The sequence below is a fragment of the Passer domesticus genome, chromosome 10 (assembly GCF_036417665.1).
Source record: "Passer domesticus isolate bPasDom1 chromosome 10, bPasDom1.hap1, whole genome shotgun sequence".
Taxonomy (NCBI): Eukaryota; Metazoa; Chordata; class Aves; order Passeriformes; family Passeridae; genus Passer; species Passer domesticus.
In genome coordinates, this window is record NC_087483.1 from 43,273,343 (window position 1) to 43,292,496 (window position 19,154).

Genomic DNA, 19,154 nt, shown 5'->3' on the forward strand with positions numbered 1-19,154 from the left:
TTTAAAACAAAATTTGAAAAAATAAAAAAATAATAATAATAATGACAGCTGCCTCCATAAATGTATTTTTAAAATATATTTATTTTTGTATATATTCTGAGCCCCAGTGTTTGTAAAATGACAGATTTTCATTCTCTTCTAATTCCCATTCAAATCTGAATAGAAAATTCATCAGCAGTCACCTTAATTACTATTATAAAATAAACAAACTGAGGATCAAAAAATTCTAGAAGTTGCAGAACTGTTAAGACAGACACATAAACTTATTGTACAGTCCTGACCAGTAAAAAGGAAGATAAATTGAGGGACAGTGGGCAGGCCCTGACATAGGGTGCCCAGAGCAGCAGTGGCTGCCCCTGGGTCCCTGGCAGTGAACAGGGCCAGGCTGGATGGGCTTGAGCAGCCTGGGGCAGTGGAAGGTGTCCCTGCCATGGCAGGGGTGTGACAGGGTAGAGCTTTAAAAAGTTCCTTCCAACCTAGGCCATTTTTTGATTCTAAAAAAACTACTGAAATGGCCATACTGAGTTTTTACAGCTATCAGTGCATAAATACCCGTCTTTAAAGAGCAAACAAAACTCAACATTACATTGAGCATTTTTTAGTGGCTTTCAGCTTCTTTGTCTAAAATCATGGTTAAAATAGATGATTTCAATTACTTTGATTTGAAACTATCTAACTTGAAAGAAAGTGAAGTCATGTTTACATACTAGATATATGAAGTATTAAATCAGCACTTTGACTGAACCTAGAAGCAGAGGAAAAATATCTGTAGGCCACACAATTTACTTATTTTGATATTTAAAATTTTCTTATTTTGATATTGATTTCAGGTGCACATTGTTCTTAAGCAATGCATGACCCACACAATCTAGTTCATTTGCACCATTCAGAAATCCAGATCAACTCTAAAAACACAAACTCCCACAATTATGAAAATATATATACTTATAATTTTAATCCACTATATTTAAAAGTGTTTGATGGCACAGTGTTATGCCTTTTTAAGCAGATGACACAGGTTACAAATAATCAAAAACTTCACTCACCCGTTTAGACCTAACATCGCTGGTCAAAGTGATAGATTCTTCAGAGGTATTTTTACTCCCTGCTTTGAGTAGGTCAGGGGAAGGAACTATGAGTTTTAAATAGGTCTCCTTTTTGGCTTCATGTACCAAAGACAAAGGTTTCACATTAGGAACCAATCCCGTAGACTGTATTACACTTGTGTGTTTGTTCACAGATTCCTCCTTTGCCTGAGAGCTTTGAAAAATAAACGGAAGCTGCTGTGACAAAACCTGAGGCTGCTTCTGCTGGGACTGGAATGATGAGTGAGTCTGGGAATCAGACACAAGAGGTATCTGCTGGTGTGTTCTTTTTTCTTGAGACTTGTCCTGTGACTTCTGTCCATCAGTTTTTGTATCTGTTACACCACTATGCATTAGCACCTGTAAAATATTTATTTTTGACTGTTCATTACATAAGTTAAAGATTCTTTTAAAAAGGCTAAACATATGATCAGTCTCCCTGAAAACAATTACACTAGTCTTGGCAGAGGATGAACAATAATAGTTTTTAAATCAGTCTTGTAATATATTTATTGTTCATTTTCAGTTTTTTCCCCCAGATAGTTTCAGCATGTTATAACAATGTTGACTAGAGAAGGAGTATTAAACCATGGTTGTTCTTAAATTTATTTCTGACTGTAAACCTAACAGGGTACCAAAGATTCCAATCTTGTTGTTCTACTACTAGGTAAAAGTAGGCACTCGACTAGCAAAAAATAACTGCCAAGCAATATCCACAATGATGTAATTTCAATTTACTACCTGCACACAGTACTTAATTTCTTTGTATTTCCTACTTCACAACAAAAATAACAGTCTACCAACTGTAAACTCCTAGCCTGTAAAGAACAGCAATACAAAGACATGCGTGCACACAAAAGAACCAAAAAAACCCTCCCAGAAACCCCACAAACAGAAAACCCTGAAGCAAACCTAAAAAGAGTATTCCTAGCATTTATTAATGTGCAGTTAAAGAATTGTTAACTATTTGTTCACAGACGTGAGTAGGTCAACTTGTCACAAACAGCCTGTAGCAACAAGACTGTGGGCAGCAGAGTGAGTTGTTATACCTTGTTCTTGCTTTTGTGATGTGCTTCATTTTCAGAATCAGATTCGTCATCTTCACTCTCTTCAGCACTCTGGTCCTCCTCCTCCTCCTCTTCATCCTCCTCTAGGTCATCAGAGTCACTACTACTTACACCTCCACTTGAGGTGTCTGAAGAGGAGCCCGAATCACTGTCGCTGTTACTAGAGCTTTCCACTGCTTTTTTTCTGGGCTTCTACCGGGAAGATGAATTCTCTGTTAATGCTTCCGTTTTAATCTGTTATGTAATCTTATTATTACACATAATCTTCGAAACAAAGAAGAGTGAGACTTTGGAGTAAAGTGATCTGCAATGCTTAAAAAAAAGTGCTTCACAAGGTGATGAAAATTAAAAACTGGTCACAAAGTTCCAATGAAGTCTTTTATGACCACTGCTGACATCACTACATCACAAAGTAAAATGCCAAATTTAGGCCTAGAACATTGACCTAGAATTTGGGTCCAGTAAACCTCCACAGCATGTGCTGATTCAAAAAAAAAAAATTCATACCCAAAACTTGTGGTGGAAGTTAGTACAAAAAGAACAACAAATATTAGGTTTATAGAAGTTTCAGAGATGCATTCATTTAACTACTTTCACAGTATGGGCTGTACAGCAATGTAGAGTTTTGAGGACTGGAAAGAATAGGATCATCAAATTGCTTCTGGGATTTGCTTCTGAAAAATGGACCAGAATCTGCTGAAATACTCTGATGAGTACATTACATTGAATGTAATTCTAGATTTTCATCAACTGTAAAAACACTTTTATATCAGCTTTGCCTTTTTCTTTTTTCCCTAAAACTAAATAAATATTTTAACAATTTTTTTAGATACCATCCTCAAAAGAAATTACAACTAAGGAGATGACTGATGAAATCAAAAGATGAATACTAAAAAACTAAAACCCTAAATAAAAGAACTTGTAGAAAAGTATATTAAAAGGTTTTAAAGTAAGACCTGCTTTTAAGAAGAGGCAAGTTTTACACTTAGAAATATAAAAGCCTAACATCACTTATACAAAGCTCAGCTTTAATAATCATAATCATCCTCATGTTAAGAGTTCTCATTTGGAGTCATTTCCGTGTTTTGATACAAAAGGTCGCTCAAATCATTACATTGACAAATACTATTTACCTCATAAAAAGTTTCAGAGGAAAAGAAGTTATGAATGTTAGCATATCAAGTAAGATTAGGAACAAAAAACTCCATTTCAGTATTTCAAAATTTACTAGCTTAAGAAAAAGACAACCTGACATTTATCTACATGAGACAAAGGACTTGAAAATCAAGATATGGAACATGATATTCTTAAGAAAGGTACTTGCACATCGAATCCATCCTTTTACAGCACCTCAGTATTTAGTCAATAAAACTGGAGTTTGAAATCAGTGCTTGCATCAAGAAATTTATCAATAGTACCAAATTTATACATGAAGATGAAAGGTAACACAAAGGAGAAGATAACAATGCTGACAGACATCCTGACAGAAGATGGAGGGTGGGGGGAGGAACCAAAACAACAAACCAACCAACCAACCAATCAACCAAAAACACAAATAAACAAACAAACAATGGGCAAAAAGAGGTAAAATTTTCTAAATAAAGCAAAGAGCCAAAAAGTACCTTTTGGGACAGTATTTAGAGATATTAAAATAGAAATGTATTTGGTACTCTGTCCAACTGTAGTAATAGTCAGAAATACTGAAACACCATCTGGAAAAAGCTTTACCTCTGCACCACAGAAAGCAAGCTGAATTTTGCACATAGGTAACGAGGATAAAAGCAGCATTTTAGAATGAGCCATTTTTAATATTTAAGGCTGAAAGAAGTCAAAGATTTCCCAAATACCTTTAACTAGCTTAATACTTTCATAAGGTTACAACTATTGAACATGAAGAGTATTTTGAGGGAAAATATTCTTAATAATTTCCCTATTGTTAATATACCAAATATTGTATATAACCACACAATTATAAGTAACCATTTCACTGCTAACCCCTATTTTTATGTAGATACATCAAGCACCAGCTGTCCTTTGAAAATGCCAACCTCTCACCTTCAAACATTTGGACTTGGTAGCTGAATGTAGCTCAGTAACAGAAAGAAAGCAAGAGGCTCAATTCACTCACAAAACAAAACTAGATAGATATAAAGAAAGAAAAAGATTTTAGCCTTGATGGCTATCAGTTGGGAATTGCTCCCTTAGCTTCTATTCTGACAGTAATCACCTTCCCAGAATACCATTTTCTGTGTTTTGTTTCAATAGTTTTGATTCCAAGAGTAGCAAAGTTCTTAGGGTGCTTAGGTCATATATAAGGTTTACTAACTCACTGAGACTACTCATGTATTTCATATTAGATGGCTAAGATTATAGCTGAAAACCAGCAGTTAATAATACTTCTTTCTTCTGGTAAATAGGAAATTACAGAAAAACATTTTAATGTCTAAAAAATTTCATTTTTCTTTGTATAAGATACATGAAAACTTAATTCACAGAAATAATCAATAATGTTATAATTGTAACGCCAATATGTGTATATATATACTGTAATAAATAATATCAAATACTGATGTTAAAAATACAATTTAAAAAAAATTAGATAAATTAAATTAAACAAGGTGTTGGACACCACTGTCAACTTATTAACTAGTGAAATTAGCTCTAACAGTAACTTTTTGTTCATAAGTATGTCAAAAAAAACCCAAACAACTAAAACAATTTCAAACACCAATACACAAAAAATCCCGACAGAGACAAGGAGACAGATCTTGCTCTAACAGGTCAGAAGAACCCAAAACATTTTGTACTCCAAAAGAGCACTTAAAAATGCTCCTGTGTGCAGAACACTTATCATGTCAAATTTTTTGTCTGAATCTTCAGTTTCTTTCAGTGTATTTACCTTATCTTTGATTTTGTCAGCCCTGGTGTCCAAAAGCTGAACTTTGCTTTGCTCCTGGTTGTATTTGCGTCCTCCAGTTCCTGAGGTCACATTTTTCACTGGCCCTGCTGATGTTGCAATGCTAGTGGAAAGCACAGATGTGCTGAGAGCTGAAACTGCAGTGGTACTGTTGCCATTCAGTGATCCATTTATACCTAAAGATGACAGATTTACAAAGTGACATTTACCATGTAACAAGAACCTAGACTACTTACAAGTTACTTGCCACATATACTAAAATTTGTCATCAAAGTGTCACTCTAAATTGGGAGTTATTTTAGTTTAATCATACAGAGCATCCATTAAAGGCCAAACACATACTTGGTATGTATCATCCTTACCTACCAGAACCAATTTTTATAGAACTGTTTAGGAATGGGAAGAATGAAGAAAGTAAAGCTTGAATTCCACATCTTTCTGCACGTGTAGAAGTTCAATATGATTACTTCCAGCCATTACCTTTGTCTGTATTACTCCGACTACTTTTTCCTGTAGCTCTTGAGTGGAATGAAGCAGAATCATGATTCTGTGCAGGAGGAGCAAACAATGTGGGAATTCCCAAGAGTGGTGGGAAAAAAGCTGCCCCAGGACGAGAGTGCGTGTCTGCTGTTCGCCACCATTCTGAACCGCAAAGGAAATAAAAACAAACTTCAGTTGTTCTAATACTATATTTACATATTTCAGTAAGCTGTGCATAATCCATAGCAGAGTTACTAAATCTAGAAGTAAGAACAAAATATTAAGGAAATTCCCAATGACATACATTTCCTGAACTCTGGTCTTAAGTCATTAAAGCCATGCTGATAAATATTTCAATGCAGTTTTATTTAAATGCATTCTGAAAATTAATACTTAATAGAAAGCTATATGACACTAATCACCCCAAAGTGAAACTGCTAGTCTTATAAACGGAATCAGTATTCATAGATCACCCTTTAACAGTTATTATCTCAGCACTCTTCCTACATTAGAAACACGCAGTAACACAACAGCTTTCAGTCACCTCTGCAATCTAAGTCTTGCAATACTCCAAGGCCTACACCACAAAACCACATCTGAAGCTGTTCCCCATGAGAAGATCTATTACACAGAGGAACTGCTAGCTACCCAATGGTAACTCTATAGCCACTGCAAGAGGTTTCTATCCTTGAGTTTGACACTACATTGCAAAAAAAGCTGCCTCTATTTTTTTTTCCTCTAACAACCCTATTCAAATGCCCTAGTATCAAGTGGTGATCCTGCTTCTAACTTCAGTATGTGTCATGCCTTCTCTCACACTGGGAGGCTGGAAGACAAGATGAAGATCAGACATGATGAAGAGGTGTCCTGATTCCAGCCAGGACAGAGTTAGTTTTTGCAGTAGTTGGGTGGGAGCATGGCCAGCACCCAAAGGTTATTAAAATAAATCTCATATCATTAAGCAGGGGAAAGGGACTCTCTTCCAGGGAGAAGGGCTCTCTTCCCAGTTGGCTCACCAGCGGCAGAAGTCTATGGTCAGGATGGGTGGGGTTCCATTTGAATAGTTTTTTCTTATACCCTCTGTCAGTACTGCTGCTGTTAATATTTGTTTTCTTATCTCATCTCTGTTTCCATCACATTGTACTTATCTTGACCTGTGACCTCTGCTTTTTGTGCCTCCAATTTTCCTTTCCAGCCCTCTTCAAGGGCAAGGGTGGTGGTGAAGGGCAGGGGAGAAGTGAGTGGCAATGTGGTCTCAGTGGGAGCACTAAAGCTAGATGAACCAGATGAAAAATTACATGCAAAATGTAAGCTTAGTTAGACCTGTGCTTACCTTAAATAGTAAGGAGACTGAAGCTAATACAGAAAAGAAAATGAAGAGGGGAAGTGACCAGAAAAAAAGTAAATAGAGAAATTATTTGAGCTGCTACACACTGCAAGGTTGGGGAAGGGCAGCACAGAGAGCAGGCACAGTACAGCAAGTCAGCATGTATTCATAGGGTAGGACAAGGTAAGAATATATAATGGCTAAGATGACAGACAAAAATCAAAGGCCTAGAAATGCTGTAATCCTGGTAGAAGAAACCTCATAGGAGTTTCAGAACTGAACTTCAGCTTTAGAGGACAGCCTGAACACAAGTACGGAAAACAAATCATGGAATTCTCAGACTGTAAAAGCACACATAACCAGAAGAACAATGTAGTCCCTAAGGGAGATAAAAAGCAGGAAAAGACTGACATCAAAGAACATTAAATTAATGTGTGCCATCCTTTAATATATTAAAGAGCATTCATATCAAAAAGGAGAGCATGAGAAAGACCAAGTATTCCCTGTTTTCCAGGAGATTCTCATTATCAAAACAGGCCTCTGCACACTGACCATGCTTCTGGTGGAGTTCTACACACAAACCATTAACTTGTTAATCCTACTTCTCCTTCTACATGTTTTAAACACTATTATTGTGTTTGTGTATATAAGGAATAATTCTGGAATGAGTTCCTGACTGCAATAACTCATCCTATTAAGTGTTAGGAACACAAGGGCATTCACTAGGATTTTTCATTTATTAGCAACTACAAGGCAACATAACAGGAATACTACACAGACAGTGCAGGGAAATTCCTCTTACTGATTTCACATTTCTGGTTCCGGTGCCGTTTTTTCCTTCCTCCAAGACAAGAAGGGATTTTCACTTCATTGATGCTAACTATTGTAGGTAATGTGTAGAGTATTTCTCTAAACTTCTGACATGAGTTTAAAAGCATCATGTTTCAGGTCTACATTTCCTGAATGTAGTTAAAATGGCTTTAACATCACTTCATAAATTATCACAAAAAAGACCCAAAAGACAACCATAACCAACCCAAACCTCATCTGTGTATCTTCTTCCACAATGCTTCCCTCTCACAGACCACAGTGGTGATTCTTAATCATGCTGATGAGCAACACTTCATTGCAAAGTTTCATGATACTTCGAAGATTTTCCAGGTTAAAAGAATCTTTGAGATTGTTCATCAACTTTTTTCATTATACAGAAAATGCAGTTAACTGTACACTATACTACACACTATTATGGCTTTGAAAGAAGACATACTAAATGTGCTAAGCCATTACCTAATGTATCTAGGAAAGAGAAGCTATCCATTTTAAAATACACATTTAAACATGTGGAAGAAATAAAACACCAGCAAAAAATGGTGAAAGTCTTGTAGCACTACACTGAACTGTAATGACATTTCCCCTTTCTTATCTCAGGAAAATACTAACAGTCTGCTTACCAATTAATTATAGTATTTCCTTAATTTTACTATTTCAGTGTTCACTCTTCAAGTTAGTAACTTAGTTTAAATATGCTCCACATAGCTAAATTTCACATTAAATCTCAGTCCTTAACATTCTTGCCTTACTTTTAAATAGGTTAAATATTTTTGAGCACAGTTTTTGAAATTCTACTAACCACTGCACAGATGAATGACTGAAAGCATTATTCCAAAGGGCAAAATACATTTCAACAATGCTGGTCTCTTAGTAACAAAGAATTACTTTGTGCATTTATGTACAAAATTTTAAAATTGTTCTGGATCTCATTAAGGAGAAATAGGGAACTCCAAATAAGACTGAAGAATTTTGTTTTAACAATAACAGCTTCTGGTCTGAGAAAAAAAAATTGTGTTTTGATATTTAATAAAGAATTAATGAACTTCCCTTTTTTGAAAATTAAAAATTAAAGGCCTCACAGATCTGGTAACATCAAAACAATACAGCTTAAAATGTTAAGCTTAGAATGGTTACACACACTAGTATTATTGCTTTTCATAAAGACAAAACACTGAATTATAGTTTTATTTAGAGAAAAAGCTATTGATTTATATTCTTCCAAAGTTGACAACATTCTGATGAGGGTGAATGTAAACCTCTTTCCAGAGGCAATTTATTTTTCCAATGCACCTTATTTTCAGCAATGGGTGAATAAGAAGAAAGCAAATAAAATATCTGTTTACTTGATTAGAATGCTTTAATTATTCAGGAACTAGTGCTAATTAACCAATTAAACTTACAGTATGTGATACATTCCACAATGGTTTCACACAGGTGCTTTGTCTTTCTGACCTGGAAATATGCCAGAATAATTTACGTGTATTTTAATCTCCCTGGCAAAGTATAAAGACTCCTAGTTCTAACTCATCATGTATCATGGGCACCTGACAGAGTATGCAATCAAGTTTATTGCAGAGACTACTTAACAGACTACTGATTTGCTGCAAAGAAAATAAAGAGATCTTTTTTGGGCTAAAAAGAACCTCTCTAATCTCATGCATTAAGATGCATTACCTTCTCTTAGTAAGAATAATTGCTCATTCTTAAAAAATTATTTTATTAGATACTAGAAAAATATATTTTAAAATTTGAAGATAATTCAATTATCTGTTTGACAGACATTGTTGGGTTTTTTAAAATCTTACAGGAGTGAAGAATGCCTTAGTTTAGAACTGGCTAGTATATCGTCTATCTTGGCTACAGAGTATCTTGAAAATTCAAGATGCGCAGCTGGCTGGCAGAATAAACACTTCCGTGGAACCTTTTCACAGTGGATACAGCAGTAACCACAGTGCACTGTGTCAGCAGAGAAACACACATGCTCATAAATAAAACTGATGGTATTGATAGTAAACTACATTCCAGCCTGGTTTTGGGAAGACAAAGTGTCCTTGAAAAATTATGTATGTTCTTAAACATCAGATGCAGCCAGGCAAACAACCTGACTGTCAAAAAAAAAAAAAAAAAAAGAATGCTGGTAATTACTATCAGTCTTTTTAACTATTAGCTATCAGACAGAAATTACACTTTTTTAAAAATAAAAGATGAGAACAGAATTTTTAGAAGGCCTTTAGTAAAGAACCACCTGTGTTTCCTAATGAAGAACAAAACTGACAGTTTAGTACCTTTATTACATTATTCATCTGCTTCAGTCTTACTGTATTTTGGCAGACCAAATACATATCCCTATAAATGCACAGAACCTTAACAGTAGATACAGAATTACATGATGTAATATGTACAAAGCAAAAGCAGCAAGGAGAGGTAAATGAGTCACAGAAATCCTCAGGTCACGACTATACATTCATAACCATATGGAAATTAACTCCTGCTACATTCTAGGAATCACCAAAGAAACCAATTACAAGTGGCATGGGCTAATGAATAGAGATAAAAAATTCTTTTGGAGATGAATCTTTAGTGGGGTACTGAAAAATGAAACACTTTGTTATTTATTCCAGGAGAGTTTTAGTTAAGAATTTTCTGGCTGGTTTTAGAGAAATTAAAAAAAATAGTTGAGACATAACTCTAGGTCTGGAGACATTCTGGTTTCAGCTTCTTGGGGGAGCTGCAAATGAACAAATGCAGGATGAAGCTGGGAATTGGAATCCACTCATTATTTATTATCAAGGTGTATTAGCAAGAACAGAGTTTTTCTGAAAACAAGGAATTACCATGAATTTAAGCTGAAAAAAACTTCTTATTTACCATATATCACTTAAGAATCAGCCTAACAGAAACATTGTTCTCCAAAAAAAGATTGTTCTCCAAAAAAAGTTTATGAAAAGTTAAGTGAGAAACAGCAGGGAAGAGTTTACCATTTCTTGTTCTGTGGATGAGGTTTGCATCATTCAGCTGAAACAGGCGTTTCAACCACAAAAATTAGATTCTTTCATGGAGAAATCTCCCACATGTATTTCTGATTCAAGGTAGGATATTTCACTCTAGTCAAGATTACCCAAGACTGTGACATTGTGAAATTTATCTTTTCCATTTCAAGCTCCGTTAGAAGAAACTATTCGTCCAAATGTAAAACTACAGTATGGGCTGGGCTTAAATGCTGAGAACATGATGTACATTCAAGAAGCTGATTATCTCAACTTAATCTGAAAGTGGGCACAGAGCTTGCTAGATGAACCTTTTATTTGATCCTTGCTTTCAAGGCGGCCTTGCAAACTGAATATTTTTTCCAAATTTTAAATAGGTAATTTTCAATTAATTTAATTCCTTCAATAAGGTAAGTACTATGTCAAATGTATTCACAGCAAATGAATGTCACTTGGCAAAACCAAAAACTTCAAACATTTTTCTTGGATGCATCTGTGCAACCTTATTATGTTTGACTTACAATAATTACAAGTGCTGGCAAACACTAAAATTACATTGCAATATAGACTTGAGTCATTTTTACCACATGTGTTGATTGTGGAGCTCAGTGTCGCGGCTCCAGAGGAAAGGCCACCTTTCGATACTTCTGAAGTTACCGACGGTGTCGAAGATGCTGGAGTGGAAACAGCTGCACTAGAGGAGACTGATGATGACGTTAACCGCTCTCCAGACTCCATATCTGGAAGAAAGAACATAAATATGTCTTCTATGGCAGCAAAGGAAACTACAAGGGACTATAGGACTGTGTGCTGACTGTGTCTCAGGATCTGCACTGAATTCTCAAGAAGTCCCCATGAGACCTTCGCGTGAGAGGTACATCCCATTAACAGCACCCATCTGTCAGGGAACTCAACAGAGCTGCAGCACTGTGGGAATTTGGTACTGCTGTTCAGAGTTACACCACGTTTCCACAATATGGAACACCACAACTTGAATGCCTCTACTACACCGCGTGCTCAGGAGCTCCACTTCAGCTCAGGCTGGAGCCCTCAGCCCTTGCCAGAGCCAGCCCATCACTCCTGCAGCCTGCCTGTGCCCCTGCATCTTGGCTACATCCCATGTTCTAGCTGCCCTCTAGATGCCATCAGCTCCCATTTTCTGCTACTTCTGATCAGACAAGCAGATGGATGCTGGGCCTGACAGATTCACTGTTCTGTGTAACCCTGTGACCAGCATTGTGCTGGAGTAGGCAAAAGCCCCTGCCTCTGTAATCCTCAATTGTCAGTTTACCTCTCCTTGCAGAGCACCTCTGCTCTTTGCTGCTCCCTAACAGCGAACTTTAAAGAACCGGTAGTGCATGCTGAAATGTACACATCTAGACTCTTTAATTTAAGGAAAGACCCAGCAATTACAGTGAGATAGTATAAATACAAGAACTCCTGTAAGTTGGTAGGAGTTTTTGGTGGTGGTGAGTGGTGTTGTTTCCTGGTGAGCTTTTCATACAAAATAAGACATTTATCTCTACCATGAATTGTCTAAATCAAAAGTCACCAAACTTATTTCACAGACCAAGCATGTGTATTTTAAGAGAAACAGACAGTACCGTTATTATTAAAAACGCTAGAAAAAGTGTTTGGACAATACTGTCAGGCACGTTGTGTGGCTCTTGGGGACGGTCTTGTGCAAGGCCAGGAGTTAGACTCAATGATCTTTGTGGATCCCTTCCAACTCAGCATATTCTGTGAAGTAGTTTCTCAAATGCTTAAAAGTGCAGCCAAGCCAGTGATGTCTTTTCACAGTGGTAGCAGCATCAACAGACTGTCTGACTCAATCTGCCAGAGCAGCAGATGATTGTGAGTCAAGATCACAGTATAAATAAGGTGGGGGAAAAATTCCTAATTCCCTGTACTATTAAAAATGCCATGAGACTAAGCACATTGAACTCTTAACTGGGAAACTTCCAAGAAACCTGTTCCTGTTGTGGAGTCTCCCTCATTGACACAGGCAATGCCTTTTCTCAGATTTACAACTGAAATCTGAGGGGGTAAGCACTGAATCTAAAATCAAACAACTTATAAAATCTCATTCCCAGTACCTGTAAATCAGAATGCCAAGTACATAAGAAAGACACACTTTTCTAAATTCTATTTTAAACAATTTAGAAAACTGGTATGCTAAACAGCACTTCTGATCCAAAGTTGTATTAAACAGTGACTTCACAAATGCACACTTGGAAAGACAGCACAAAACCTGTTACCTGCCTCTCCAGAAAGTAGATCCTTGGTTTGTCTCAGACAGTAAAAATGAAACTTAAAAAGCCATAGCAAATACAAAAATAAAATCAATGGAGAAACACAAAATACTGTGAAGACACACTGTGCCAAATTTAACGAAATTGTTCATTCCTCGTCACTAACAGTTTTTATACGTTGAAATTTCTATGCATGAGGAAAGTCTCCAGGCTTTGCAAGCTAGCAGAACAAAGCATACTACTTTGGGAAAGTGAAAACTGCTAACACGGGAGGTACAGCCTGTCATACAGAACTGCCTACCGTCTGTACCAACTGCAAACAGCCACTCCACCCTCAACAGCACCTAAAGACTTCACTGCTTTTACTCTTTACAGCCCAATTTATCATGAATCGTTGGAGAAATGGAGAAAAAAACTAATTTTTTTTTCTGCAAACACAGAAAAATCAGCTACTTACACTGATATGGCACAAAAAAAGGTATCTACCACTATCCTGAATATTAAGGATATGATCTTCTCCTTCAGAACAATAGTAGAAGTAACAAAACTACTTCCTTCAGAAAATTTCTGAAGGGAAAATATTATTAAACATTTTAATTGTTTCATTCAGGACTCCTAAATACATACTTTTCTCCAGTTAAACATTTTTCATCCACAGTTAAGGAATACCTAATTAGTTTTTAACAATTGGTAACTATAATCAATCTAATGTGCTAATCAGTGAAGGTAGGTCACTGCAAAATACTACATATAGTGTTTATTACATATATATGTTCATTAGCTTTTACAACTATTCTGAAGGATAATAATTAACAAAAATCCAATTCATAAGGCACTATGGTTTTAGCTTGCATCTACGAACTTAAGTCCACAGCATTTGCAAGCACACAGTAAAAAGATTTACTATGTTTGGTATACGGACACCAATAGACACAAATTATTATGACAAAGTGATTTTCTTAGTCACTATGAATGACTAAACTTACTTGAGGCCAACAAGTATGCCTTTTACAAATTAAAATTTGTTGTATTTTGGTATTGTTTTAATTATGGCTATAGCAAATTCACTATATTTACAGAGTGCATAAGGGAAATTAGAAACAAATCAAAACGGTATTATTGCAGTATTTCCTTATAAAAGGAAAGGTATTTCTAAACTTTAATATACTCCATTTGAAACTCAGGATTGAAACTTCATATTTTATGTTCCCTCACAAAAACATCCAGAACTCTCATATTTCAAAAAAAAAAAAGAAACTGTAATGTTGTGTGTAATAATAAAACACTAAAATAAGTCTTTCCTATAAAATCACCAAATCCAACCTAAATGGGTGGAAAAGACCTTCCAGATCATCAAGTGCAACCTGTGCCTGATCCCCACCTTGTCACTCAGACCAGAGCACTGAGTGCCAGCCGTGCCTGGAACACCTCCAGGGATGGGGACTCCATTACCTCCCTGTAATGCCCCTTCCAGTGCTTGACTGTCATTTCCATTAAGCAACTCCTCTGATGTCCAACCAGACCCTCTTCTGGCACAGCCTGAGGCCTTTCCCTCATTCTGTCCCTGTCCCCTGGGAGCAGAGCCCGACCCCCACCTGGTGGTTACACCTTCATGTCAGGGAGTAGAGAGGGAGAAAGTTCCCAGGAGCCTCCTCTTGTCCAGGCTGAGCTCTCCTCCAGCTGTTCCTGGTGCTCCAGCCCCTTCTTCATCTCTGTTTCAGTCTCTGGACTAGCTCCAGACCTCAGTGTCTTCCTTTTCGGGAGAGACTCAGAATGGGGCACAGCACCCGAGCTGCCTCAGCAGTACCAACTGATGTCATTGCCCTGGTCCTGATGGGGCTGATACAAGCCAGGTGCCCTTGGCCGTCTTGCCCACCTGGGCTCATGTACAGCCACTTCCACCAGCACCCCCAGGGCCTTTTCCAGCTTACCAACCACTCTGCCCCCAGCCTGGAGCACTGCAGGGGATTGCTGTGATCCACATGCAGGACCCAGCACTTCACCTTACTGTACCTCAGTCAGCTGCCCTTGGCCCATCAATCCAGCCTGTCCAGATCCCTCTGCACAGCCTTCCTAACCTTCTTACCCGCAAGCAGATCAACAATCCCGCCCAACTTGGCATCATCCACAAATTTACTGAGGGTGCCCACAATCCTCTCATCCTGATCACTGATAAAGATATTGAATGGGACCGGCCCCAGTGCTGAGCCCCAGGGACATCACTGGTGGCCAATCCCAGCTGCAAGTAATTCCATTCATCACCACCCTCTGGGCCTGGCCATACAGCCAGATCTTAATCCAGCAAAGAATGCACCTGTCCAAGCCATGGGCTGCCTGTTTCTCCAGAAAATGTTGTGGGAGACAGTATCAGAGGCTTTGCCGAAGTCCAGGCAGACACAGCCACAGCCTTCCCCTAATTCACTAGGCAGGTCAGCTGGTCATAAAAGGAGAGCAGGTTGGTCAGACAGAACCTGTCTTTCCTAAAGCCCTGCTGGCTGGGCCTGCTCCCCTGGTTGTCCTGCATGTGAGGTCGTGTGACCACACCCAGGATGATCTGTTTCATAACCTTCCTGGGCACTGAGGTCAGGCTGACAGGCCTGGAGTTTCTCAGATGTAAGCATCTCAAGTATTTTATAAATAAGCACAGTTCAGAACCACCTACAAGTAATCCATGTTTGAGTCATAAATAAGACGCCATCCTTGGCAAATCAATACTTTTTTAATACAGAAAAGTAAATATAGCTATACTTGCAAACTTTTAACTAACATAAGCCATCTGTTTGATCAAATAAGAACTCGGAGAACAGTAATAAATTGCCCTTTTAAGGCTCCCCTCTCTCTCACCCCCACCCTGCTACTTTTAATTCAGTTTGCAGGGGTCTGGAAAGTGTTTTTGAGAGGGAGCTTTTTCAAACTTTAATTTAGCTGCTTGTTTAATGTCTTTAACAGAAAACTGGAATATTGGTATTTCTGAATTATTTTGAATGGAAGAAATTTACATTCTTCTCCTAGAGACATATATAGTTTTGATTTCAAAATAAGTTAACCCTTAATTATGTTTAATTACTCTAACCACAGCAGATGGCTAACTCCAAAAGAGATAATCCCCAAAACAGTCATTAGACAGGATCAGCAATAATTACACTGTAGACTAAATGTGTTCTGTGACTAAAAAGTCCATACTAGTTACAGCAGATCCATATCCTTTTTAACCTCAAGTATAAGTGAGATATTTGTTTCACTGGAGTTATTTTGTTAGTCAATAGTTATGAACTGCCATGACTGTTTTTTAATCTCTCATATTTGTAAAAGAGAAAAATCATTAAGTAAAACTAGGAAGAAAATTACATTTTAAAAATTTTCCGGTGTAGTGATTTATGTCAGTTCCTCTCAATGCTTTGCCCAAAACTCCAACTATTTTCCCAGAATTTCCCATGGTGAATAATCATTAATGCAACTTAACCCATTGAAGACAGAAAGTAATCTCGCAGTAAAAAGGAACAAAGAAGGGAAGTATGTGAAGTTTTACACAAGAAAAATGGGGTTTTTTGGGAGAAAAGAAAAATTACTAATGTTTAGTAAAAATAGGAACACTAAAAAAATATTTACTAAAGGAAACAACAATAATATAATTTTCAAATATATCGAGTTGAAATTTCTTTACAGTCAATCACCTACCTATTCTATGCTCAAAATCTTCATGGAAACGTACCCTAATGCGGAAGAAAAACCCTTTCCTTACTCTTACCCTATCAATGTTAGCTGGGGTGTGTGAACACTATGAACTGTGTTTTGAAGACATCTAAACACTAAACCAACTCATCTCCAAATTCCAGTTTAACTTCTACATTCCCATGTATTGCTTCCTTATTTCAATTATTACCTCCAACAGAGTGAAAAAAAAGTTGGGTAAAAATATGCTGCAGTTTTTCTCAACGACCAAGTGAAATTTGTAACAACTTCATGACCCCAAACTATACAAGAGTCCCACAATAGTGTTCTCTTGCCTTACAGCAAGGTATTTAATTGCATCATAATAATACTGTCAGTCTGCAGCTAGTTCTTGTGTCAATGAGTGCTCTGATGCCAGAAATATTGCAGGTGATGAAGGGAAACACATCAGAGTCCCAAAACACACAGTCCAGCACATCACAAATGCAAAATGCAGTGTCCAAAAAGGCCATGCTCAGAAGGTAAACGCAGAGCACGGGTGCTAGCTCAGAGGTGACTCAGAAGGCCAAGCAGTACCTGTGCATTCCACACCTTCCACAAGGGCCACAGAACCAGAGAGGAGTGGGTTCAAAACAAGTGGTGTGACCAAAAAAAACCACAAAACAAGCAAGCACACAGACCAAACCTCAGGCAAGAAGGAAGTGAGGTACACACAGGAATGGGTGCAGCTCCTTACAGACAGACTATGGACACCAGAGGCTGCCACTGATGCTCCCTGCTCTGCTGACAAGGCCTGGTCACAGACCTTCCAACACAAAATCTACTACTGCTATGATGTTTTACACACTGAGATTTTTAAACTCGAAGTGCCTATATACTTAGTGAAATCCACTGTCTCAAATATTGTACAAACCAGGAAAGCCAAATTAACTGCTACACATTGCAAATTTTAAAGAATGTGACTACAGTTATGTCACTTTTGATAAGTTTCTCTAAGTACTTTATGTAAAATTCTCTGGGGAAAAAAAGCCACCACAACAAAAGTTCTTTTACTAAATCAACAACCACAATAAAACCTTTTTTTTGTGAATCAAAAGCAAGATTGGCTTGTGTTTCAAAGATATCATACAAAGATACTTTTATGCAACAACACTTAATACCTTACTGCCAGTTACATCGTGTGAGGCAGACTGTATGTTCCTGTGTTACATTCTAAATGGGCTTTATAGCCTTCCCCTGACTCACATCACCCATATTCAATCAGTGATATGACAACTCATTGTTAGTCGCATCAGAATCCACAGTGAAAACATTCATAAAGTTACACAGATACCACAATTCCATATATATTTGTTTTAACAGTCTTTATCCACATAAGGTGACATACTAAAAGCCACTTCAAAGCAGACCCAACTCTTAAGCTCGGTATAACTGAGTCATGACCGGCCTGGCAAAAACAGAAACAGAGAAGGGAATCAGTTGCCATTATACTCTTTAAAAATATGTAGTGGCCATTTTAAACAGTCTCAGGATAAAATGACATTTTAAACAATGCATCTATTTTGATTCTATCCAACAGGATAAATTCACCATTAAACAATACAAGCAAAATAAAAAAATTATTTTCTCCTATTTTACAAGTAACTGTGTTGCATTCCATTAGAAATAAACATCACTTTGAATATTTCTGCACTGACACATTTTGTGATTCTCACGATTATGGTAAAGAAAGAATAGTTACAAATTACAGAGGGCATTATAATTCACTTACTTTACATTCCACTGAGGGAGGAGGTGCACACAGGTCAAGTTAAACCACAGTCATTCATAAGCCTCACTTTGGGACAAACCTCAGGATATATTTCTGAAAGCTGCATAATGCAGGGCAAGAAATCTGACCTATCCAATCTGTACCACAAAAAGTGTATGGCCATAGTAAGTATCCGTGAGACAACACAGCACCACAGAGAGGTACTTAATGTTGAAGTGACCCAAGCCTCCTTAAATGTTTCAAACCCAGAGTAACAAACTAAGAGTCTGGTTTAAACAAACATATAAACAGAATCATAGAATGGTTTGGGTTGGAAGGGATTTAAAAAGCTCATCTCATTACACATACACACACCACCACAGGCAGGGACACCTTCCACTGGGTGAGGCTGCCCACAGACCCATCCAATCTGGATTTTAACAGCGCCAGGGATGGGAAGATCACAATCGCTCCAGCCAATCTGTGCCAGTGCATTACCACCCTCAATTTCTTCTTAACATCTAATCTAAACCTACCCTCCTAAAATAAAATCTATCTGCATTATCTGTTACTCTGTATGAGGTTATCAACTTTATACGTCCATGTTTAGCAGTTACCACTTTCATCAAGAACACACATCCCTTCATTTATTTTCACTTCTATGTTGGGTTTCGAAAGGAGAAGTTGACATCATCACCTTCAAAACACAGAAGGATATGTGCAGGATTAGCTTCTTACACACTTTCAGTCAGAAATGCTCACCCTACAAAAACAGCTGCCCAAGTC

The 19,154-nt window shown here is 37.4% G+C and overlaps 1 protein-coding gene across 20 annotated transcripts in view; it reads right to left on the minus strand.

Moving 5' to 3' along the window:
* BAZ2B (bromodomain adjacent to zinc finger domain 2B) overlaps window positions 1–19,154 on the minus strand; it is a 117,135-nt gene that overhangs the window by 47,688 nt on the left and 50,293 nt on the right. For all 20 annotated transcript variants that reach the window (XM_064435398.1, XM_064435413.1, XM_064435402.1 and 17 more), the window contains 5 exons: window positions 11,279–11,434; window positions 5,550–5,711; window positions 5,052–5,245; window positions 2,135–2,344; window positions 1,047–1,445 (listed from right to left, as the gene is read on the minus strand). In XM_064435398.1, coding sequence (XP_064291468.1) covers window positions 1,047–1,445; window positions 2,135–2,344; window positions 5,052–5,245; window positions 5,550–5,711; window positions 11,279–11,432 — 1,119 coding nt within the window. In that variant the 5' untranslated portion in view covers window positions 11,433–11,434. The remainder of the gene's footprint in view (window positions 1–1,046; window positions 1,446–2,134; window positions 2,345–5,051; window positions 5,246–5,549; window positions 5,712–11,278; window positions 11,435–19,154) is intronic.